Here is a 26,346-nt window from a genome sequence, read left to right on the forward strand (position 1 = left end):
TTATATATTATATATATTATATTATATATTATATATTAAATTATTATTAAATTATTATACCTTTGAGTTTCTTATCCAGGGTTTCCAAAACATTTAGCCTTTCTGTGGATGTGTGTACCAAGCTCTGCCTGAACACCATCTTCTGGCAGTGCCTAGTGAGTTAGGAGAGCTCACAACCTCTCCGAAATCCTGACTAGTTTCCCAAATTTGGAAAATTGAATAAAATGCATTTACTCCTCATTCTAAGGGTAAGACCACATTTACATCACTTTGAGATTTTTGAGCCCGTTTGGTTCACTGTCCTACTTTGAGATCCTTACCATGTCATACAGAAAATTAGCAAACCAGTACGTTGCATGGTGAAGTCCCGAAATGTGCTGCACCCTCTTGCTGCCGGACACTCTGTCTGTCACAATGGCGGTGCTAATGCTTGCAGTGACAATTGAAAAGCCCAACAGGATACACATGGAAACCCCACACTGACGTATGCTTTCTTGACTGTAAAAACAAAACAAAAAAAATTTTATAAATAATTGTGCTTTGTATTGTCCTCTTCTGCACTTGTAAGGGAGCCGTCAGAAAATGGAGCTCAAGTATTTAGGGGAAAAAAAATGTTTTGTGAAATGCATGCTTAAGCATTTCCATTGCTTTTTAAATATCACCGAAAGATAACAGAGGCAATAATGACAAATGATGTGTTTTAAAAATCATGTATGTGATATCTATAATAATTTTTTGAAAAGGTGACTTTTAAAAACAATTTCATGAATAGTGCTCGTCAGAGGATAAGCTTATTTACAACAAAAGAAAGTTTTGACAAGAAGAGGCTATTCAAGCCACACATACTTTTCTATTCTTCTTCTCTTACCTTCTTTGAAATATCAAGACAAGGTTTGAGGGTCTAGAGTGTTACTTGGTACCTTATTTTATAGATCTGTTATTCTCTGTGTGAAAATAACTGCTCCAATGTTTGTGCAAAGTTTACTTTTAATCAGCTTACAAAATCTTGTTTTTTCTCATACAGAGAGCCAGATACATGGAATATGTTAGCAAGTAGTGACATGGTGAATACACTGCAGTATTTTGGAGACTATCAGATGTCATCTTGACAGTATTTTGTAGACCACTAAGTAAACTTTATGGTATTTATAGTAGTGGTTTCTCCTAACCCCATTGGTGTGAAGCCTGAGCCTTTCTCGAGCTTGGATTCTATGTAAAAACAGTTAATCCTGAATGTCTCTCAGATATGCAGTAGCTGTTATGACTCAATGTAATAATAATAACTTTATTTATTAAAACACTTTATCATACATTTCCATGCAACGTAAGGTGCTTTCCAGAGATTAATAAACAAAAACAAAGATACCACATTTACTTGGATTATTATCATTAATTAATACTTCGATCATTTCTAATAAATGTAAGTATACTTAATACAAAATCAACCAGGTGTCGTTAAACAAAATGTAACCAAGAAAGTGAAAGACAAACCCTCACTCTTATCAGAAAAAGGTTTTCTAATTAAAAGATTTACACGTTAAGGCTTATAAGAGAACAACCAGATCTAATTTATATTAAAAATATATATATATATATATATATACAGTATATATCTACAATTTACCTAGACATATGTACATGGCAACCCATTGAGTAGAAACAGTTTGATGTTACTAAAGTTACTGAAAAGATACAAAAGCAAATAACAGTCCATGGCGGTTTCTGTCGATTCAGAATGCAGATGAAGTTGTGCATCATTGTGGTGAAGGCAGGTGCATAGAAAAAATGTGGTAACATAACATTTTTGTCTATTAAAAAAAAATTAAATGTTGTTAGCTTGTTTTAGCTCTAAGGAGGTTACACCAAACGAAAGGCCTAAACAAGCCTTTGGTTTGCAAACATAGAAAATTTCCCTTACTAGTAATATAATGAACCAAGTTTTTAAATTTTGTTAAAGTTCTCACAAGAAGAGACCCCAACTAAAGTGCAGATGGACTGGATTATAAATAAGTGTCCAAAGATAGGCCTTCAGCCTTAATCTATTATGTCAGTTTGTTTTTTAAATCACAAGCGCTAATGTCAAAGGTAAGTAGACCCATAAAGACATTTAACATTCAAAAAGAATACTTTTTTGTATGTATCCATAGCATATCTCATCAATCATCAGTTGTAAGGCTGGAACAGCACCGCCTGACAATTTATTGTAGGGTCAACATGCATGTGCACACACACACACATCAGGGGCCAATTAAGCAATGCCAATTTAACTAACTTGCATGTCTTTAGTCTGTGGGAGGAAACCGGAGCACATAATTTTTGAGCAGAGTTATCATTTAACAATGTTGTTATTGTGTAACCAACAGTGAGCCTTAGTGATATTATCATTGGACTGCCTATACTGTACAGTGAAAAATATAAACAAACCATAAAATAGAAAATGATATATATGAAAGTCATACTGCATCCCTCAAATCAGACAATCACATCAATGAATCATTCTTTAATGCATATAGTGCTATTAACAGCATGCTTGATCAGAAAGACCTTTACAGAGCAAACAATGTTATAACACATTACCGAATATATAAATTGAACAAAATAATAAAACAGATATTAATTATGCAGAACCTATAGACACCAAAAGGAGTTTGGAAGAATCTGACAAATTTCATACATTGTATATTAAAACAAACTATAAATATCAAATTTAATTAAAAAGCAGGGGACAAACTTCAAGAATATTTATAGCTACAATAGGTCTGTAAAAGCTAGCAGACTGTCTTAATATAATATTGCTGTAATAGTTCTACACTATTTCTATGCAACTACACAATACAGATATTTTTCAAAGTTGAAACACAAACCCCTGGCAGTGTCATTCACTTAACATATTGGCAATATCCCTTGAGATCACATGTAATGTTTAAATTTCCTATATCTAACAAGCTTTTCCTTTTTGTAGAAAATAGTCTGTATTTGATTTGTAATTGAATTTTCCTTTTAAATGTAAATATTTGAGCCTGGATAAATGGGGAGAGTTACTTCAGGAAGGGCATCTGGTGTAAAAATTTTGCCAGATCAATATGCGGACAACAATACGGATTTCCCTACTGGATAAGTCGAGTCCCAGGTTAACAACAGCCACCACCAGTACTGTTAGCCAACAGGGTGCTGGCGGAAATTGAGCTACTTTTGGCTGAAGAAGGAGAAGGGGGTGGGGGGTTATCTCAAAAAGGCAAATGGAGAGGAGGAAGGTAAAGAGACTGGAACTGAGGGTAGGAACTTTGAATGTTGGCAGTATGACTGGTAAGGGGAGAGAGTTAGGAGATATGATGGACAGCAGGAAGGTTGATATATTGTGTGTGCAAGAGACTAAATGGAAGGGGAGTAAGGCCAGGTGGATTGGAGGTGGATTCAAATTGTTCTATCATGGTGTAGATGGGAGGACAAATGGGGTAGGAGTTATTCTGAAGGAACAGTATGTCAAGAGTGTTTTGGAGGTGAAAGGAGTGTCAGAGAGAGTAATAATTATGAAGCTGTGATGTGATGGATGAGAAAGAAGATTTCTGGAGTGAGTTGTATGAAGTGATGAACAGCGTACCGAAGAGACAGAGAGTGGTGATTGGAGGGCATTTCAATTGACATGTTGGTGAAGGGAGCAGAGGAGAAGAGGAGGTGATGGGTAGGTATGGTGTCAATGAGAGGAATGAAGAAGGTCAGATGATAGTGGATTTTGCCAAAAGGATAGACATGGCTGTGGTGAATACGTATTTTAAGAAGAGGGAGGAACATAGGGTGGCGTACAAGAGTGGAGGAAGATGCACACAAGTAGATTATATCCTAAGCAGGATCATCAATCTAAAGGAGACTGAAGACTGCAAAATGGTGGCAGGGGAAACTGTAGTTAAGCAGCATAGGATGGTGGTCTGTAGGATGACATTGGAGATCAAGAAGAGGAGGATAGTGAGGGCAAAGCCAAGGATCAAGTGGTGGAAGCTGAAAAGGAAGAATCCAAGGTTGAGTTTAGGGAAGCAGTAAGACAAGCACTGTGTGACAGTGAAGAGTTACCAGACAACTGAGCAACTACAGCAGAAGTAGTAAGGGTAACAGCAAGACAGGTGCTTGGCGTGACATCTGGACAGAGAGAGGAAGAAAAGGAAACCTAGTAGTGGAGTGGGGAAGTACAGGAGAGTATAAAGAGGAAATGGTTGGCGAAAAAGAAGTGGGATAGTCAGAGAGATACAGAAAGTAGACAAGAGTACAAGGAGATAAGGTATAAGGCGAAGAGAGAGCTGTGTAAAGAAAAGGCATAAGATGAGTTGAATGAGAGATTTGACAATAATGAGGGAGAAAAGGACCTGTACTGATTGGCTAGACAGAGGGATCGAGCTGGGAAAAATTTAGGGCAGTATTGGGTGATAAAGAATAAAGATGGAAACGTACTAATAAGCGAGGAGAGGGTTTTGAGCAGATGGAAAGGGTACTTTGAGAGGCTGATGAATGAAGAAAATGAGAGAGAGGGAGAAGGTTGGATGTGGAAACAGTGAATCAGGAAGTGCAACGAATTAGCAAGGAGGAAGTAAAGACACCTATGAAGAGGATAAAGAATGGAATGGCCATTGGTTAAGATGATATACCTGTGGAAAGATAGAGGTGTTTAGGAGAGACAGCAGTGGAGTTTTTAACCAGATTGTTTAATGGAATCTTGGAAAGTGAAAGGATGCCTGAGGAGTGGAGAAGAAGTGTACTGGTACTGATTTTTAAGAATAAGCAGAGCTGTAGTAACTACAGGGGGATATGGTTTCATGCCAGGAAAGAGCATCACAGATGCAGTGTTTGCTCTGAGGGTGTTGATGGAGAAGTATAGAGAAGGCCAGAACGAGCTGCATTGTGTGTTTGTGAACCTGGAGAAAGCATATGACAGGGTGCCTCGAGAGCAGTTGCGGTATTTTATGAGGAAGTCGTGAGTAGCAGAGAAGTACATAAGAGTTGTACCGGGTATATACGAATTAAGTGTGACAGTGGTAAGGTCTTCGATAGGAGTGACGGATGCATTTAACGTGGAGGTTGGATTACATCCGGGTTCGGCTTTGAGCCCTTACTTATTTGCAATGGTGATGGACAGGTTGACAGACTAGATTAGACAGGAGTCACCATGGACTATGATGTTTGCTGATGACATTGTGATCTGTAGCAAGAGTAGGAAGCAGGTTGAGGAGAGCCTGGAGAGGTGGAGATATGCTCTAGAGAGGAGAGGAATGAAGGTCAGTAGGAACAAGACAATACTTATGTGTGACTGAGGGGAAGGTCAATGGCATAGTGAGGATGCAGGGAGTAGAGCTGGCAAAGGTGATCAAATTTAAATACTTGGGATCAACAGTATAAAGTAACAGAGATTGTTGAAGAGAGGGCAAGCAGGGTGAATGAGTGGTGAAGAGTTTCAGGAGTAATTTGTAATAGACGGGTATCAGCAAAAGTGAAAGGGAAGATCTACAGGACAGTAGTGATACTAGCTATGTTATATGCGTTGGAGACAGTGGCACTGACCAGAAAGCAGGAGACAGAGCCGGATGTGTCAGATGCTAAGTTAAAGATGCTAAGATTTGCATTGGGTGTGACAAGGTTGGATACGATTAGAAATGAGTACATTAGAGGGTCAGCTCAGGTTGGATGGTTTGGTAACAAAGTCAGAGATTGCGTTGCCTTGGACATGTGCAGAGGAGAGATGCTGGGTATATTGGGAGAAGGATGTTAAGGATAGAGCTGCCAGGCAAGAGGAAAAGAGGAATGCCTAACAGAAGGTTTATGGATTTGGTGAGAGAGGACTTGCACTTGAGGGTTTTAACAAAGCAAGAGGCAGAATACAGGAAGATATGGAAAAAAATGATCAATTGTGGCAACCCCTAACGGTAGCAGTGGAAAGAAGAAGAAGATCCTCTACCAAGTATGTGTCTATATATTACAGTATGTAGTCATTCTGATGCTCCACAAAACTGTTGTTGGGTAAGTACTGTAGCATGATTTTTTTTTGTTACTTTACTTTGGGTCACCATATGGACCTGAAACTGGGCTCTCAATAAAAGCAGTTAATGACGGTATGCTCACACCTAACAGAATACTCATTTGTTCATGTACACTTAGACCAGTGTGCTGCAAAGTCACCTGCTTGACTGTCATATGCCATTCACTGTGACCCAGGTCCAGCCAAGTGGTGAAAAACAAAAGAAAGAGAGCATGGCATTCAGGCAAGCACAGCATTTCTGTTCCAATTTATTATGTATTTCAAATAAAAGTGTGAAATGGAGATGGAAAAACAAATTCTCACATTCTGTCTTCATCCAATAAAGATCCACCATATGGCTGGGAATATAATGAAATACCTAAAAGATAAAGAAAAAAAATAAAACGTCACTTGATATTAATTCCTAGTAGGCTGACACAGTAGTAAAGCGTATCATCGTCACCCCATACCAGCTGGACTCCAATTTGATTCCTGATGTGGGTTTCCATTTTCTGCCTATGTATAAAGTAAGTGGGTTTTCTCAAAGTGTCATGATTTCACTCAGTTTAAATTTTTCTAAATGGTTCCTGAGGCTTAAAAAATAAATTGTATATCATTTTAGGTGTTGTAGAGATTCAGAAATCACATGGTCACATTTCATGCATTGTTCAATGCACATTTATTTATGTAACATATTTTCTCTGCTATCCCATTTTGTTCCATCTGTGAGCACCGCCATTATGAGATTATTGGCTTGGCACTAACAGTTGCTATGTGATTGTTAGAGGGGACATCAGGGGTCATGCATAACATGACATCACGGGTCAATGGGTATTAAGAATCCGCCCCCCTTGAACTCCCTGGTTTTTGAAGTTTGTGGATTCAGCCTAAAACTCTAGTGATATTATTTGTTATTGGCTCAGTGGTTACAAATTCTTTTTTGGTTTGTGATTTTTGTCATATGTCTTGGCTTTGGTTACAAGAGTATTTAGTTTCCATTCATCTTCTCTTTGACCATGATTATTGTTTCACATCCTGGGCCTTGTTTATTAGTTTATTTGACTGCCAGTTATAACCTTCGCTTGTTTACTCTAACCTCTTTCTACTGTATCTCCCATTTCTAATTCCTTAAATAAACTGCCTTTCCATTCATTTTTAATACACCAGGTATTCTCAATTGCTAAGGCTATACTGTTATAGCAATTAGTTTCTCTAAAATATCCCAATGTAAATGTGTGTTTAATATTATTAAACTCCCTAGAAAAGGACTGGTGAACTCAATATAGTAGAGGTTTCATGATTCAAAGATAGCACTAAAGTGGCAATGTGTTTAGAAGAACACCAAAGTAAACAACAAAATAAGAGAGACAGAAGCACACCATCATAAGGAGAGCTACTTTTCAATGCCATGAAAGACGTCAGAGGGTACTAAGGGGCAGATAAAAGTGTGGTAATCAGACAACAGATCTCTGAAAAAGAGAGGTAGTGACCATAGTGAAGTGTGAAGAGATGAACCCATCCTTTCTGAAAGGTGATACCATCAGATCCCTTAATGGGGGTAAGGTTACCCATTTAAAAATTATGTCAGGCAGAAATGGCCAGTGAGGGATAGGATATAAAAATGGGCAGCTGGGGACACCGGACCCTATCAGAGCAACTCTGGGTTTATGAATGCAGGCATACCAGAAGTTCTAGTTTGGTGTCAGCCAATGAAGTGACATCATTAGGGGGTTTAAAGCCACAACAAGCAAAAGGTTCAATTAATTACGGTCAGGAGGAAAGCTGGGTGTAGGGTCACGGGGGAGAGTGATGGGGTTACATTGTGGTATGGTGAATAATACTGATGTATGAAATATTAGCTAATTTTAATATATAGATGACATGAACTAAAAAGTTCAAGATTTAATTTATATACAGTAATCCCTCCTCGATGGCGGGGGTTGCGTTCCAGAACCACCCGCGATAGGTGAAAATCCGCGAAGTAGAAACCATATGTTTGTATGGTTATTTTTATATATTTTAAGCCCTTATAAACTCTCCCACATTGTTTATAAATATTCCCCACACAGTTATACAGCATAAATCCTTTGTATTCTCTTAGATATTAGGTAAGATTCATTGAAATTATGTATGTAAACACACTGTTTATATACAGTAGAACCTAAATATTATTTTATAGATATCGAGTGTCTCCGATATCACATATGTTACAGCCATTATGATAGACAATGCAAGAAAAATTGTATACAGTAAACATGTGTACAGTGACACTAAACATACGTACATATACTAAGTACCGTAAGTATAAAATGAATTATGGTTACTCACTAACAATGACATGATGACTTGTCCGATAACGATGAGTTTAGTTTTACTGCACAACAAAGGAGAGCGTTACAGCTCGTCTAAAGGAGCCTCTTCAGGCGACTGTGCAGCACCACCGTTGTTGTTCTTCCAGGAGTCTTCAATCCAAATCCCTAAAGCAGATTCCATCCAGACTACTGCCTTATTACATCCATTTACAACTCGTTTTGCACCCTGGTTAAATGACACTGTGGCCGTAGATCTTATATTCCTTTCCTACTTTTTAAATAAAAAGAATCGTAGCCTCATTGATACCGTAATGGCTTCCTACAGCGGTGTAGCTTTTCCCTTCCTTCAACATATCCAAAACTTTTACCTTTTCGGCAATCGTTAACATCTTCCATGGGTGCTTGGGCACGACCCCTGAAACAGTAGCAGGAGCAGATCGTTTTGGAGCCATAATGAAGGGCTTGACTATGCACAAAGATAAACACAAAAGAGCACAAAAGTTAACTCATTACACAGCGAAACACGTTGCTGCTGAATGAGCAAGATGAGACTTCCTGGTTAACGCCGCGGGATCGAATTCGGCGCTCCGTCGCTGAGCCATTCAGCACACAGGAACTTACAGTAACTGCATGCTCTGATTGGTTAGCTTCTCAGCCATTAGCCAATAGCGTCCCTTGTATGAAATCAACTGGGCAAACCAACTGAGGAAGCATGCACAGGAAGTAAAAAGACCCATTGTCCGCAGAACCCGCGAAGCAGTGAAAAATCCGCGTTATATATTTAGATATGCTTACATATAAAATCCGTGCTAGAGTGAAGCTGCAAAAGTCGAAGCACGATATAGCGAGTTTGATTTATTGATTTAGGGCTGCACAGTGGGTTAGTACAGATGTCTCAAAGATGCGGTGATATGGAATCAAATCCCACCCAGGTCAATGTCTATTTGGAGGTTTTGTTCTCCCTATGTACCTTCACCTCAAAGAGTGTACAGATGAGGTTTCATGTTGACTTTAAATTGTCCTAAATGTGGGTGTGCGTCTTGTGATGGACTGGCATTTTGTCCAGCGTTGTTTCTCACTTTGCACTTAGTGCTACTAGGATGGGCTCTGAATCCCCCACAACACTAACATGAATTAAGCAGATCTGAAAGTGAACATTTTTAAATGAGTGATGCTGGATTTACTTTACATTGAGCAAACAGGGAAAGCTGAAACATGGCCTGTACCTAATTTGTATCTCCCACAAAAAACAAACAATATCTTATTTGTTCTTTTGCAAGAGAATAGCAGCTTCTCAAAAATCAAGTCACTGGTCTAAAAACTGGACAAGCTAGAACTGTTCAAATGTATAAAGAATGCGGCAAGACTTCTAAGTTATATATCACCAGGTGTACAGAAAATGGCAGGGAAATCAGCAACTCTGACAGTTCGCTTCAGGACAAGCTAAAAAAATATTACCTCAATTGTCATGGCCAAGACACAGCTTTCCATCAGAGGCTTTGTGATACAGGTCAGTAAATATAATGTGTGCAGGGATTTTAAGAATGTAAAAAACATAAAACAACAAGAGTTTTCTTTAAAAAAAAAAATTCAAAAATCCAAAACACATTTTAAGGTTCGCATTGCCCTCAACTGTCTGATCTGTACACTTTAATCACTGTAGAGGCTGGAAGATGAGAAAAAAAAACTAACCTGCCTAAATAACTTATGTCTATAGCTGTGGAAAAAAAATTAGAAAAGCTTATAATGGATTATGGCCTCACTAAACCCATTTCTGTTTGTCTACCAAATCAACAGATCAGAGGAGGTGACCAACTCACTGAACCCACTCTGAATGATATCACGCAATTTATGGACTATGGCTGACCTTCAGTGCTCTAAGATGGAAACGTAAATGTATGAGTCGATTTTAAATGTAGTTACAAAAAACAGGCAAATCAAACTCACCATGGAGACATACATGGCTGCTGCCATAGCATCTACTTTGGTGAGGAAATCAGTACTGCAATACATTTTCTGGTAATAAGCTTTCATATGACTTTGTTTAATTTACAGCAGAGAGAACAATGTGTGCTCCAGTATAGAAAAGACTGTTATTGGGCAGATTTTTACAGGAATCTTTTTTTGAACTTGAAACAGCGAGCACATGAAGTAAACAATTATCAGTTAACAACTGAGACAAAAATAAATAGACAGATACTGAGAGATAACGCTGCTCTGCACCAAAAGCATACTTTACACTTTATAGACTTTGGTATACTAAATCCATTTCTGAAATTGGAATTTCTCTGCCACAAACTGTTTCTGTGACAAATTGGATTCAGCAAAAAAATGTACAGAAAAACAGTACAAGTATTTTTCATGCTCAGAATATCATCTGAAGTATAATGGCCATTTTCCATTGTTCTTAATTTTAATTGAGATGGAAACAACACAAAACTAAGTATTTGCTACGCATTTGTGCTCTAACTTGGTATTTTCTTCTTATTAAATCAGAATAGCCAGGATATCATATTTAGAAGGTTAGAAAGATGCCTTTTGTATTGCCCAGTAGAGAAGAAATTGTTTAAATGGTTTATAAAGAAATACGCATGGCCAAATTGATCCATCTATTGTGTTGACCCAGTAACATGTAAGCAAACAATAAAAGAATACACACTCTTCTATCATGGAGATAACAAAAGTTACTGTTTTTACAAATTTTTGAGGGGGGAAGATATAATATAAAAGATAAGATCCCAGTAAGAGTAGATCTGCAGTCCTTACCTCTTTGATCTGGTTATGGATGTGTTGAGTCACTGGGATAAAAAGACCAATTCCCCAGTGCAGGCTTTTTGCTGATGACATTGTGTTGTGTATCACCAGAAAAGAGGAAGGGGAGAGGAAGATGAAAGAATACAGGAGGGCTTTGAAAGTTGGAGGGTTGAAGATAAAGACAATATATTTGAGGTTTAATGATGATCAATATTCGAAAGTTAGCCTGTAGGGAGAAATATTGAAAAGAGTGGATACATTTAAACATCTAGGATTAGTGGTAGGTCAAGATGGAAAATAAGACACAGAGATAACCCTTAGAGTGAAGTGTGGAAGAAGGTATCAGTGGTATTGTGTACTCGAAGAACTAAGAAGAAAGCTGAAGGTAAGCTTTTTAAGATGGTGGTAAGACCAGCAATGACGTATGTGGCTCAGACATGGGCAATGAAGGGAGCGCAGGAGAAGAAGTTAGATGTGGTAGAATTGAAAATGTTGAGATGGATGTGTGGAGTTACAAAAAAGGACAGGATAAGAAATGAGACAATCAAGGGTACTGTCAAGATAAGTAATTTTTAAACACTCCCTTATATTACAGTTTATGTTAACTTCTTGTAAATTGGGGATACTCCCTATTCAGATGAAGGAAACGTAGTTGTTAAATGGCTGACCTGTACGTGAAGCACTTGATTATTTCATTAGTAAAGTTTCTCTTTAAATAAATCTTTCTGTGTTACGTTCAACTGTATAGAGTAAAATACCACAGAACTCAAAGAACATGACATGGTGTCAGAAGCGGTGCAGTTGAAGTAGATACGTGTTGTGCAAAGAATTTTTGTTTTGAAAAAAAAAAAAAAAAGTAAGAAAAGAGAAAAGGCGTCGTTAAAATGGAGAAGCTACAGCCACCTCCTAGCCTTCAGCTTTCAGGTAATCTTGCCGAGAACTGGAAACGGTTTAAACTATGGCGTTATTTCAGTGCCACTATTCTGAGCACACGTAAAAAAATATTGACCGCACGTAAAAAAAGATTGCAAGTGCAAGTGTTACATTTTGAAGAGAAATTTATTTTAAGCGTACAAAAGCTGAATTTGAGTGAACAAAATTCATTGCTGCGTGCAAAAAATGTATTTCAGTGTTTGCGCTTATCCATATACACACACACAATAGCACCCCCTCTCGCTCAGTTTTTTCATTTGCGCTTGCTGGCAATGTGTTGCTTGCGCTCACAACATTCTCTGCTGCGAGCGCTCAACTCTCTGTACACCGTTATAAGTGTGCCACAAAGCCAACCAATCACAGACTTGGTTTCAAAAATTCTGATTGGCTCTTACGGTCTCCAATCAGCTCGCTAGCTGCTGCATTCCGGACACCGGAAACACTGTCCACTCAGTCTCGCTTCTTGCAGATAGAGGGAGTTTTGATTTACTCTGCAGCCAAAGAAGAGAAAATAATTAAAGATATTATCCGCAAATTGGGGTTTAATTGAGTTTAGCTGGATTTAGCTACATTTCGGACTGTTTCCGGAATGCAGCAGCTAGCGAGCTGATTGGAGACCGTAAGAACCAATCAGAATTTTTGAAACCGAGTCTGTGATTGGTTGGTTTTGTGGCACACTTATAACGGTGTACAGAGAGTTGAGCGCTTGCAGCAGAGAATGTTGTGAGCGCAAGCAACACATTGCGAGCAAGCGCAAATGAAAAAACTGAGCGAGAGGGGGTGCTATTGTGTGTGTGTATATGGATAAGTGCAAACACTGAAATACATTTTTTGCACGCAGCAATGAATTTTGTTCACTCAAATTCAGCTTTTGTACGCTCAAAATAAATTTCTCCTCAAAATGCAACACTTGCACTTGCAATATTTTTTTACGTGCGCTCAGAATAGTGGCACTGAAATAACGCCATATTAAACAACGCTTCGAAGTATATATAGCGGCAATTGGTGCGGATGAAAAAAACGACAAAATGAAAACGTCCATTTTGTTACATATAATTGGGGAGGAAGCGCTGGAGATTTATAACAACTTTCGGTTTGATCAGGGTGAACATATGAAGTTAGACGTTATACTGGATAAATTTGAAAGATACTTCATTCCAAAACGGAATGTCACTTATGAAAGACACAAGTTCTTTACTTGTATAGAGAAGCAAGGTGAAACGATTGATCAGTACGTCACCGAGCTGCGCACACGGAGTAAAACGTGCGAATTTGGAGAGTTAACAGAATCTTTAATAAAAGACAGGATCATCTGCGGAATACCAGATAACGCACTCAGAGAAAGGTTACTAAGAGAGCTGGATTTGGATTTGGAAAAAGCAGTAAGAATATGCAGGGCAGTCGAAACAATCAAAGAACAAGTAAGAGAAATGTGTAATGAGGAAAACGCAGTACATGTACTGAACAAAAAAGGAAAGAACAAAATGCCTTTAAATACAGAGCAAAATAAAAGTAGAAATAAAAAATATACAGCACAAAACAGGCATGTGGACGTTGTGGATCACACCATGCTCCCAGACAGTGTCCAGCATACAATAAAGTTTGCAAAAAATGTGGGAAGAACAACCATTTTGCACGCTGCTGTAAATCACAAGTGAAACCAAGCCAAGTGCACAATGTAGAAGAAACTGAAGTTGAGGAATTTTATATAGATGTATTGACTGAAGTAAATGGGAGAAGGAAAGAATGGATTCTGCCAGTTCAAGTGAACAATGCCGTTATTTCATTTAAATTAGATACTGGAGCACAAGTGAACATCATGCCCGAAAATGAATATAAAAAACTGCAGCCCAGACCATGTCTGCAAGAAACAGAAATAAAAATTACTGGATATTCAGGAGTGCAAATAACTGTTAAAGGGCAATGTGTAGTTTGTGTTATGTACAAAAACAAAAAATGCTCGCTGTCATTTGTGGTTGTGCCAAAAGACGTTCAGGCAATTTTAGGATTGTCTGCTTGTGAGAATATGAACTTGATTGAAAGAGTGCTTACTATTAACATGGAGGGCAATACAGAATATGAAGCACTGCTCCAAGAATATAGTGATCTTTTTATAGGACTAGGTTGCCTTCCTGGGGAACACAAGATAATCACAGACAAAAGTGTATCTCCTGTCATACACCCCTGCAGAAAGGTCCCATTTGCCCTGAAGGAGAAACTAGAAAAGGAACTAGAGAGAATGGAGAGCTTGCAAGTAATCAAGAAAATTAATAAACCTACTGAATGGGTGAGCTCTCTGGTTATTGTAGAAAAGAAAGATGGAAAATTAAGAATATGTTTAGATCCCAGAGACTTGAATCAAGCTATCAAGAGGGAACATTTCAAACTTCCAACAAGAGAAGAAATTATGGCACAGTTTGCAAATGCAAAATATTTCAGTAAACTAGATGCTTCTTCAGGATTTTGGCAACTAAAATTGGACGAGTCTAGTTCTAAATTATGCACATTTAATACTCCATTTGGCAGATATCAATTTCTGAGATTGTTTTTTGGCATAGCATCTGCACCAGAGGTCTATCACAAAACAATTCATATGGTTTTTGAACATTTAGATGGAGTTGACACCTCTATGGATGATATAATTGTATGGGGTTCTTCAAAGGAAGAGCATGATGAAAGGCTGAAGAAAGTGTTGGATGTTACAAGAACAGCAAATTTAAAGTTAAACAAAGGAAAATGTATGGTAGGAGTTCAGGAACTAACATTTATAGGAGATATTCTTAGCAGTGAAGGAGTAAAACCTGATAAATCAAAAGTATCTGCTATTGAAAATATGCCAAGACCTCAGTGTAAGAAAGACATACAGAGATTTATGGGTATGGTGAATTATCTGGCAAAATTTATTCCAAACCTGTCAAATATTTTAGCACCTCTTAGACAACTGACAGAAAAAAATGTGGAATGGACTTGGAACTATGAACAGGAGACAGCCTGGAATGAAGTCAAGAAGCTACTAATAAAAGAGCCGGTTTTAAAGTTCTATGATCCACATAAACCAATCAAAATTTCATCTGATGCCTCACAATCTGGATTAGGAGCTGTACTACTACAAAAGCATGATGAAACATGGCAGCCAGTCGCATATGCATCTAGATCTCTTACTGGAGCCGAGACTAGATATGCACAAATAGAGAAGGAACTAGTGAGTATCACTTTTACATGTGAACGCTTTCATCAGTTTGTGTCTGGACAAGCTGTAATGGTTGAAACAGACCATAAACCACCGATTGCTTTATTTAAAAAACCTCTTAATGACTGTCCACTTCGTATACAATGCATGATGATTAAGCTACAGAGATATACTCTGCAGGTAACATTCACTCCTGGCAGATGGAAGTTTACAGCCGCCACCCTGTCAAGAGCAGTAGATGAAACATAGACATGAAGAAAAGATCTCAGAGGTAATAGAGGCATATGTGGATATGGTGCTAAAAGCAATGCCAGTGTCAGACAGCAAAACACAGCTTATTAGAACAGAGACAGCAAAAGATGAAATAATGCAGACGCTGAAAGAAGTAATTATTCAAGGATGGTCAGAAAACAAGCATAACTGCAACCCACAAGTAAGTGATTACTGGAACTGTCGGGCAGATCTTACAGTTGTCGATGGGATTATCTATAAAGGTTGTAAAATTGTGATACCAATATCATTAAGAAAGCAGATGCTAAAAAAAAATCATGAAGGGCATTTAGGCATTGAAAAATGCAAGAAAAGGGCACAAGAGGTAATGTATTGGCCCAAGATTAATCAAGATGTAAGTAGCGAAGTGGAAAGATGTTCAGTATGTTTAAAATATAGACCTAGTAATCCTTCAGAGCCATTAACACCTCATCCTGTACCAGAAAGGCCATATGAAAAAGTTGGTGTTGATTTATTTATCTGTCATGGGAAAGAGTTTCTGATGGTCACTGATTACTTTTCTGCATATCCTGAAGTGTGTGCATTGAATACTACAAACAGTGAAGCAGTAATAAAATGTCTGAAAGCTGTTTTTTCCAGATATGGAGTGCCAAATGAAGTTTTTAGCGACAATGGACCACAATTTACAAGTCTTCAATTCAAGAACTTTGCAAAGGAATGGGACTTTGTACATAAAACATCAAGTCCAAACTTTACTCAATCTAATGGACTTGTAGAAAGGTCAATTCAAACTATTAAACATCTAATGAAGAAATGTAAAGAGAGTGAAAGTGATTTTTACAAAAGCCTTCTAATATATCGAAGTACACCTCTTGAACACGGAGCTTCCCCAGCACAGCTGCTCATGGGACGACGACTACGATAAAACCTTCCAATGAAGCAGAACCTGCTAAAATCTGGAATGGAAGATGAAGTGCGAAAAGTGAAAGAAAACAAAAAGAGAAAACAAAAAATGTACTATGACAGAGGAACCAGAACTCTCCCAGAACTGGAAATGGGAGAGGAGGTTAGAATAAAGGAGAGTTCAGCAAAAACATGGAATCTGCAAGGAACAGTTAAGGAACAAATAGACCCTAGATCATATATTATTGAAACAAGCAATGGAGATATAGTCGTGGATAAAACATCACAAGAACATTCAAAAGAAAGCACTGAAAGAGAAGAAATGACGACATCAACCAGCAGAATGCCAGAATCAGGCAGAGAATCAAGTGAGACTCTCAGAAGATCATCACAAGTGAAACAACCACCAATAAGGCTAATAGAGACATGCTAAATGTTAATAAGCTTTTGGGACACTTAGACCATCACACGTAAGAATATAATGTATATAGTTGTCAGTTGTTACTGAAAATAGCATTGATGTTTGTAACAAATGAAAGCCATGTCTAGGTATTGTTAACTGAATAAGTAAAATATTCTATTCTTAATATTTAAAAAAAAAAAAAAGAAGATGTCAAGATAAGTAATTTTTAAACACTCCCTTATATTACAGTTTATGTTAACTTCTTGTAAATTGGGGATACTCCCTATTTAGATGAAGGAAACGTAGTTGTTAAATGGCTGACCTGTACGTGAAACACTTGATTATTTCATTAGTAAAGTTTCTCTTTAAATAAATCTATCTGTGTTACGTTCAACTGTATAGAGTCAAATACCACAGAACCCAAAGAACATGACAGGTACAACAAAACTTTCAGAGATTTCTGAGAAGGTACAGGAAGGTAGGTTGAAGGACATCTGATGACGAGAGACAAGGAATTTGTTGGTAAAATAGTGATGGGAATGGAAAGTACAGGGAAAGAGAAACCGAAGGAGGCCAAAGCAGAGAAGAGAGGAGAGTTTGGGAGCAGGTGTGGAGAGCACATTGCCATACCTACTGCACAACGAAACACCTGGATTGGGACCCGAGTGCAGTGGAGACTGCTGGATAAACTAAATGAAGATATGAAGGAATGGGGCTTGACTAAGGAAGAAGTGCAGGACCGAGCTTTACAGTGAAATTTGATCAAGAACATCGACCCTACATAGAAGTGGGAAAACATGAAGAAGATAGAATAAAAATAGAAGTGAAGGGGAATCCCTGTTGTAAATATAAATCCTGACCGTCACTCCTGAAATTCAGTAGCATCTCAATTGTGTAACAGTGATGGTTGATTTACAATTTACAAAGGTTGGGATGGTATGGAAGATGCAAATAAAAAAGCAGTAATTTTAAAATTAACTTTGACTTTTATTTAGTTGTACACAGTATGAACACCCAAGATATTTCATTTGTTATTATACATCCATTTCTGCATTTCAGGCCTTCAACACCTTCTAAAAAAAAGCTGGGACGGTAAAGCATTCACCACTTTGTAATGTCGCCATTCCTTCTCACAACACTTAAAAGACATTTGGGACTGAGAATATCAAGCGATGGGGTTTTTAACGTCATGTTTTTGTGGAAGTACAATATGTCACATGCCTTCAAGAACAAACTGGACTGTTTTTGCTACCTTTGTGGAGAATCCATATTGGTAACCCAGAGAAAGTTGCTTACACCACTTGTGAAGAAAAAGCTGACCATCTTCATTTCACTTGCAGAGTTGGCAATCAACATAAAGTTTGGACTGCTACATTTTAAAAATATCTTACACTTTATTCTCCAAAATAGCATATTTTCATTTTAAACCTTCATCTCTCAAACACTAGATAGGATAGAGCAATTATGTTATCATATTTGGACTCTCAAATTGCACCCTCAAATCTATAAAGAACACCTACAATATTTGATGGGAGCAAATGTTTTTTTTTATAAACTAGGTGTTGTCAATATATCCTTTCTTTCTACTTTATATTTTCTCATATTTTCCTTTTATCTGTGCATCTTGGTTTTGTTTCTAAATTTTTTTCCTTAACTTTTGGCTTCCCATGGTTGTTGTAGAAACAGGCTCAATGTGCCTGCTGTCTCTCATATTTATTTGTACTGCAGTAGTACTGGCACATGTACAGAGTACAGTGAAATTCTTATTTATAAGTTCAACAAGGGGTTCATAAATGACATAGGGGATAGATACTAATCAACTAGAGACACATCATAATCAGATCTAAACCTTCATCGTCTGCTAACCATTAGAAAGACTTATGACTTATTTTTAACAAATAGCTGGTTGTTCATACTCAATCTATGCTAGCTTAGGCATGCACCATTAACGCAGGTTAAAAATGTGACCAATTTGTTTGTCTAATGTAAAGATGGCTATATATAAGTGTAAAGTTTTAGGATTGTGAAAGTTAAGAAAAGAATTTCTTACATAAAAAAGCCACTGATAATGTGACACACATTTAACTCCCAGCAGTGTTAGTTCCCTCTCATTAACAGTGTCTCCCATTAAGGCTGTGCAGCTACATTTATCCTCCACACTATTGGTGTCAAAGGGGTAACAAGCAAAATAAACACAGAGTAAGTAAGCTGCAGCTGGGAGGATGAACAAAAGGATAGAGACGGACAGCAAGGAAGTAAAGCCATCTGCTCTACAACATTTGCTCATTGCTCTCAGTTAAATTATTTGAGATGCTTCAACAACTCCAGCATTTAGCACATAACAAAGCACAATGAAATTCCCTTTTCTATGGAGTTGTATAAAACACATTGCACAGACAAAAGATTGGAGACGACTTTGAATGCTTTATCTGGAAGGCTGTGTGACCTGTGCGGATTTAAAGTTATACTTGACTGGACAATATGCCTATTGTATAAACAGATATATATTTTCATGGTATGATCTCTCCAAGCAGGGTATTGAAGTATGAGGAAAACTGGAAACTTATTATTTTATTCTTCAGATGATGGAAATTAAACCAATTGCAAACTGTCCTGGAAAAGAAGATCCATTACAGTGATCAAATGCAATCGCTGATGTATTGAAAACATTTTAGAACAGACTTTAAGGATTTGCCATAATAGTCACTTAGGGCTTCGTAATACAATAAAGCTTTGGTTAAAGTCTTGTTATGGGGTATTAAGTGACTAGTGGATGCACTTTAGGTAGATCTTACTTGAAACTTTTCTTTAGTACTTAAAAAGTCCTATTAGGGCCAACCAACATGTTGTATATATTAAGTGACTACTAGAGGGTCCTATATCAATTCAAAAATGAATATTACAAAATCACCTTTACAGTCCATAGAAACTGATAGAGAATTGTATTACTTGCTGTATTTCAGCTATTTGAAAAGAGACAGCCATTATCACTTCTTACACAAACAGAGATATCTGTTCAAAATAGATCACTTTTAAAAACATAAGATAGTCAGGATTGGAGTGCTCCTGAGATGTCCCCCACCCAAAATAAATGCAAATACTAACATTAAAGACTCATTATAGAAACATAAGAGGGATGAATGAGTACAGTGAGTAAACACACCACAGAATGAACAGAAGGAGGTGAATAACAAACACCTGTAGCCTTTATAGTCTTATCTGATTCCTTTCCACAGTTCTTGGGAAAGATACTCACTTTAATATCACACCAACCACACCCTATCGCAATCACTAATAAATTGTTTATTTTACAAAGATTCTACTTAGACATTTTTGTATCTATCTGGGGGTTCTGATGAGATTTCCCCCTGTAGTTGGCATTTTGGAAGTGTTGTTGGAACTCTTTAGTGCTTTGGTACCTTCGGTCATAACAGTAACAGTCCTTATCCCTGCAGTTCTGGGCCTGTCTTGACAACGCTCTACAGCAGCAAATCTATCTGGAACTGCTATAATATATGCTGTATGTCTTCTGCTCTGTTTGCTAATAATTTAAAATTTTGTACAAGATGCACAATGCCAAATTCCCAATTATACCAACATGCAACAGTAGCCCAATCAAGTCGCTTAAAGGATAAGCTTAGTAGTCAAACTTATTTATTCATATTAATGGTATATATTTTTTTGCCACATGGAATTGTGTTCTAAATTGAAGTATTTTTTATTACAACTATGTACAATTAAATTTAAACAACTATGTAGCCTGCTCTTGTGCTTTAAAATAGAAATGAAGGGTACTGGGATCCAAATGTGAAACAAAAGCCTTAAACTTACCGAATGAGCCCATTTTTAAAGACAAGAGTGTTATTAAGTACTAGACATTAAGCCCGTTACAATAACGGGCGCTAGAACAGTAGTGCATAAACATTAGTAGGAACAGTCTATATTAAATGGCAAGGGACCTTGACCTCATTCTGTTTGTTGTCCTAATTTTTTTTTTGTCAAAAATATTTTTGCAAGAAGCCTAAAGTAAAATAATAATAAAAATAAAATAGAAACGTATATGACAATACAGTAAGTAAAATTAATATTTCCTTAGTGTAAAACTTTGTAACAATCTGTAATACACAATATCTGAAGAAGATATTTAGGAATAATTTTCTATTTTTTTACCTCATGAAATGTTTCTATAAAATTTCATTATAGACAACATTTCTTGTAAATATTCTGTCTGAGTTTGGCAACAGTTTGCCTTGTTCAGGACCATCTACAACCTTGACAACAACATCTGGAAAACTTCTAACTCTTGATAATGCAACATATAACTGACCGTGGCTGAATACTGGTTCTGGCAAGTATAAGCCAACTTTTTCTAAGGTTTGCTCTTCTTAGTCTTTCTCTTTTAGCGTTTTTCTGACGCTCATTTTCTTTTTCTTCAATCGATCTGTTTGCTCGTATTTTTCATTGTCTTTCAGCCTTTCTTTTGTTGATGTTTACTTGTTGAGCTGACCATTCTTCCAGGAGATGTTGCTTATATAGGATTTGATTGTTTGTGTCTTTTGTCCTACTTGACGTGTTGTTTTTTTTTTTGTGGCGTATTGTTAGTAGATACGTCCGTAATATTTTCTCTTACAGTAATACTGGCTTGTATATGGCTGTAATATGCGTCACTGTATTGTGTGCCTTTAATTTTCCCTCGCAGTATTACTGGTTTGTATTTCCGTAAAATGCCTGTAATTTTCTCTGACAGTAATACTGGCTTTGTGTCCGTAATATGACTTTAATTTTCTGTCACAACAGTGGGCAATCAGCAGAGTGTCCCCAGCAACTGATGTAATGTGTGGCGTGCAGCTGATATTCGTGCCTGTCAGTCCCAGGGGCATGATGTCCTCCATTATCTTCTTTTCACCTTGAAAAACTTTCACTGTGCTATTATTGACATTATTGAAGGCTGACACTCAATTATGAATTGCTATTTGTGTTCTGTAGACAGACAATAACGACTGAAAAAATGTCACACGATCACTCACAGTGTTTATGCTTCCATATCTTATATATAAACGTTTACGCATGGAAGTGTGTGTGTCTGTCCGGCTCGGAAGTGAGAGGTGGAGTTGAGGTAAGGGCTCCACCTCAGAGGAAACAGAAAACTCGCTTAGCCGCTAATAACACAAGGGAGGCCAGCATGTCAGCAGAACGAAACCTCAGAAGAACGACAAAGTCGCTTAGCCACTAACATCAGCAAAACGGTATCCCTTTTAGTTTTCCTCCTGCTGCTAATACACAAACGATGCAAGCACGTTGGCAAAATGAATCCTCCTAGGTCAGAGATGCCCAGAGTAGTTCCTTTCAATTACCTGACATCTCTACATTTCAATTGTAATGATTCTGATGATTTCAATAGTTTCTAGGACCACATGCTTATACAGCTACTATAGTATAATAAGCATGGACTACATTGTTTTAGTAACTGACAAGTTTTACTGACACATTTAAATTATTCTGTGTTAAAACTGGTAATCTTCCATGGTTAACAACATTGACTGATACCATTCAATCTGGATATACACAGGGAGACCATGAAAACTCCATACAGAGGCTAATGCTATGAGGCAGGAATGACAGCTCTGTGCTACCACCCTGCAAATGTTAAACCATATGCCGCAAAGCTACTAAACTTTAACCTTAATAAAATTAAATGCCTCCCTATAATGTCGGTTTAGTTCTTGTTTGTTACATGCTATGCATGTGCTCAACCTCACTCTCACTAGTTGACATTAGCCTGCAAAAGCATACACATTCACACGTATACCAGCATATTTATTGTGAAATAATGCAATCTTTATGAAATTTCTTTTAGAGTGGCAAGAATAAACTTTCACATGATTAAGCATGAATGCCAAATTTAGGGAAGATTCCATGGAAAATGGAAAAACTCCATCCACGACACCCACTGAGAGCACTCAAGTGACCAAGAAATGTTTCCTTCCCTAAAGAAAACAGTAGCAAGAATTTGTGATTAAATGTATTACTTCCAGCTTACTTTTGTTGTCAGAAGCATGCTACAGAAATGCGGAGCACACGATTTCTTAAAGTGTAAGACTGGGCTAGTTTTTTTTTTTTAATTATAAAAAAATGCTTCACTTTAGAACAGAATTTCATGTTGGAAATGAATATCAAAATCGTGAACAAGGAAGTGTGAATTAAAAAAATAACAAAATTATCCTTTAACTGTGCTAGAGTGCAGACTGATCAGAGGGCAATAGATAGTTAATAGAGATTCATAATGCCTCAAAGTGTGCAGTATATGATTAGAATATTTACCTGAAAGTAAATATATTTGAAAAATATATATACTGTACCAAACTGGGTCCAGTCTGTACCAGGAGGGAGCCGACTCCAAAGGATAAAATTATTCATCTGGTTTAAGTAGGAAGGCTCTGCATGGTAACCCTGCTGGCTGTACCAGACCTACAAAATAAAGAAAATGTATACCGTAAGTGATTTCTAAAGTTCCAGATTAGGAGAAAATTGGGGCTGCTGACAATAACATATTAGCTGTTTGATGAAAAACATATATCTAGTAAAGCTTAGTTTTTTAGAGATTTGCAGGTTTCATTTAAATTAAGTAAGGTTATGTAATGGTGAATCGGCATTTGTCCTGAAACTATGTTGTTAATTGTTAACAAATGTGTCCTACCAAATTCTTTATCTTACCTTGTTTAGCGTCTTCATATGAGATGAATTAAAAAGTGACTGTCTTAGTTCTTTGGGCAAAGGAAGTCCAAAAGACCATCCACCATATCTGGAAAAAGAAATACATACAAATATGCAGGTCAACATATCCTGAGGTTTACAAATGAACTCATACCATTTTTTCAAACACATTCAATGTCATTGAAATCCACACAGATGACAAACAAGTATGTGATTTGAACCCACTACATGAAATTAATGAAGATGAATTAATTAATAAATTACATAAATTAGTATCTTTTGCACAGTTATTTTAGTTCAGTATAGTTTCATTTTTATAAATTATTTCTATTTTATTTTTGTGATTTATTTAAATTAGGTACTTTTTTTGAGAAAACTACATCAGCTTATGTTTCATTTTAGTTTTACTTATAGCTATGTGATGAAGATGAAGAAATGCAAACTGTCCCTAACCAGCAAAGGGATTGCAGAAACATGCAAATAGGTCCACGAAGGACTCAGGGAGGCTCTTTCTGCTCTAGCCATCCATACAAAATTATCATCTGAACATTTTAGAAAAGTTGGTCTCATTTGCGTTGTAACAAAGTCCATCCTCTGAGTACCTTGTGAAGACAGGTAATTCACACAACATCTTTGACATTCAGTAAATAGCTGTGCCAGCATACTTTCTCTTTTTTTGTGTTCTATAGACTCATGTAACCAGAGATAAAGTTTGTTTACTAACATAACCTCTCATTTTACTTTCTTTGGCAGGTGGGTGTTTGGGTGAATGTCATGGTGTGCTCTCTCTATTTATAGACATCTTTTGAGTGTTATTAAATTTATCAGGTTCTTTCCCTTTAAATAAGCTCCACAAAATTGACTGCCATGTCATTGATTATATACTGTACTTGCTCTTGATGATGTCAGTTCTGTACTCAAAGTACTCTCAAACAGGACTTTCCCATTCATGTTTATCCATATTCATAAATATGTTCTGACTAGGCAGCTGGCAGAATTCTAATGCAAGTATAACCATTGAATGAAAAAATGGAGGGATGGCAATTTTTTATCTGATGTTGTGCTGGTACAAACAAAACAATTCAGCAATAGTTCCCTCTGACGCCAAGGGTGCCACTAGAGATTTTGTGCTCCATGAAAGGATATGATTTTGCTGAACCCAGACCAAATCAATCTTGTTCCCCCACTGTGCTCCCAATTCATATATCTGAAGCTTTTGCTAATTTTACCTATGCTGGTTGGTATAGCTGTAGATGAGTCCCATATTTACTAGGGTTTTCAAATTACCAAAATATGTTTTAAATGTTCAAAATAAAAATAACTACAAATTTAAATATATATTTAAACCAAGGTTAACAGTTCTAGGTTTTACTTTTTTGTACAGACTTTTTTATGTTATTATTATGGTAACTGGGGCGACATCAAGAACAAAAGTCAGCAGGAAAACAACATCAACAACAATGGCAACTGTTATATTTAAATATAAGAGTCAGGCGTGCTGCATAAAAGAGAAGCACCAGCACAGCCACCTTATTTTTAGTCTATAACTGATAGCTGGGAGAGTGAGGACTTTTTAGGATAGCAACCCATAAAATCATCCATGAAAAGGCACTTAAATGTTTACAAGTCACATGTGCTGGCACCTTTGTCTTTTGTGGTGTGGTGCATCTGCAAAGCATGAAGTGCTTAGGGCCCTGCATGTTGCATGAGTATTGTAGCCTTCAAATAAAAAGAGCACTTGAACACACCCTTACGACATGATGTGATCAAAAATAAACGTGTACATGTGTGTTACTGCCTGTAATGCACATTTAAGCCCTGATGAAATCACCTACAGTTGTTTAAACAAGCTAAATTCTGTCATTATTTTATTTTTACTCATCGAAATGTCTTTTGGCTTCTTGAGGCCAGCAGACTAGAAATGGAGGTACCATGACTCAGTTAAATAAAATGCTACCTGTGTTCTTGTCTCACAAATTAAGAAACTGAATAAACTAAATGTTGCAATGCAATAATCTGTAAATGTCTAGTCTTCATTATAAGTTTTAATAAGCAGACATTTTCAAAGCAACTTAAATTGGGTAAAATCAGATTTGAATGTTTACCAGGAAAGTACTAGTTAACAAACATTAAAAGCTGTCTAGCATTAAAATCATTAGCCACAGAAACACACTTCCAACATCTTCACCCTCCCAACAGAAATGTATCATTTTCTATTTACTGTGATACAGCAAATTACATGAGGATAACTTAACATATGCCTTCACAGCTTATCCATGCTTATAAGAATGTTTTCATATTTTGGTTTTTGGGTTAGATTGAATGATCATGTAAACTAATTCATTTGCACCGTGTATGAAGAATGGACTAATGTTAATAAACTGACATATCGGTATCACTTTAGATTAGGTGTCCCTAATTACGCTGTACTTACTATGTAATTATCTGTATAATTATAGTAATTAGGTGTTATTATCTTGTGTTTACTGCACAATGTAATGCTGTGGTTAAGCACTCCATTGTAATAGTTATTCTAGAGTTTATGTACATACGTAGTTTTAAAAATTGTGGAATAACAATTACAACTGAGTAGTTAATTAAAGCTTTACACTGTATTACACAGTAAGTACAAGATAGTAACTGTCACCAGCTCTTCTCGGATTCAAACTTTTCTTGTCCTTTTTTAAGGAATCCAGAATTTGACTTCAATATTGAAATTTAAACAAACTGAAAAAACTAATGTTGGCTAGCAAGTGTGTGAATTACCACTCTACAATTCAAGTTTGTGAGGACTGGCCTGTACCATTCTGGCTAAAAGAGAAGGGGGAAATACAATGATGAGACTGCCTGGATGGCTACTTTTGGCAAAAAACATTCATTTCTAAATTGTAAGTAATTTATTCTT

The 26,346-nt window shown here is 36.9% G+C and overlaps 1 protein-coding gene across 1 annotated transcript in view; it reads right to left on the reverse strand.

Annotated features, from left to right (window-relative positions):
- The window catches only part of LOC120515514 (ATP-binding cassette sub-family A member 13-like), a 449,137-nt gene that overhangs the window by 144,793 nt on the left and 277,998 nt on the right, over positions 1 to 26,346 (reverse strand). Inside the window, exons 30-33 of the mRNA XM_039736576.1 lie at positions 23,442 to 23,529; positions 23,087 to 23,195; positions 6,326 to 6,380; positions 321 to 498 (exon numbers count right to left, since the gene is read on the reverse strand). Of these exons, the coding sequence (XP_039592510.1) occupies positions 321 to 498; positions 6,326 to 6,380; positions 23,087 to 23,195; positions 23,442 to 23,529 (430 nt within the window). The remainder of the gene's footprint in view (positions 1 to 320; positions 499 to 6,325; positions 6,381 to 23,086; positions 23,196 to 23,441; positions 23,530 to 26,346) is intronic.

Source organism: Polypterus senegalus, chromosome 15, assembly GCF_016835505.1.
Source record: "Polypterus senegalus isolate Bchr_013 chromosome 15, ASM1683550v1, whole genome shotgun sequence".
Classification (NCBI taxonomy): domain Eukaryota; kingdom Metazoa; phylum Chordata; class Cladistia; order Polypteriformes; family Polypteridae; genus Polypterus; species Polypterus senegalus.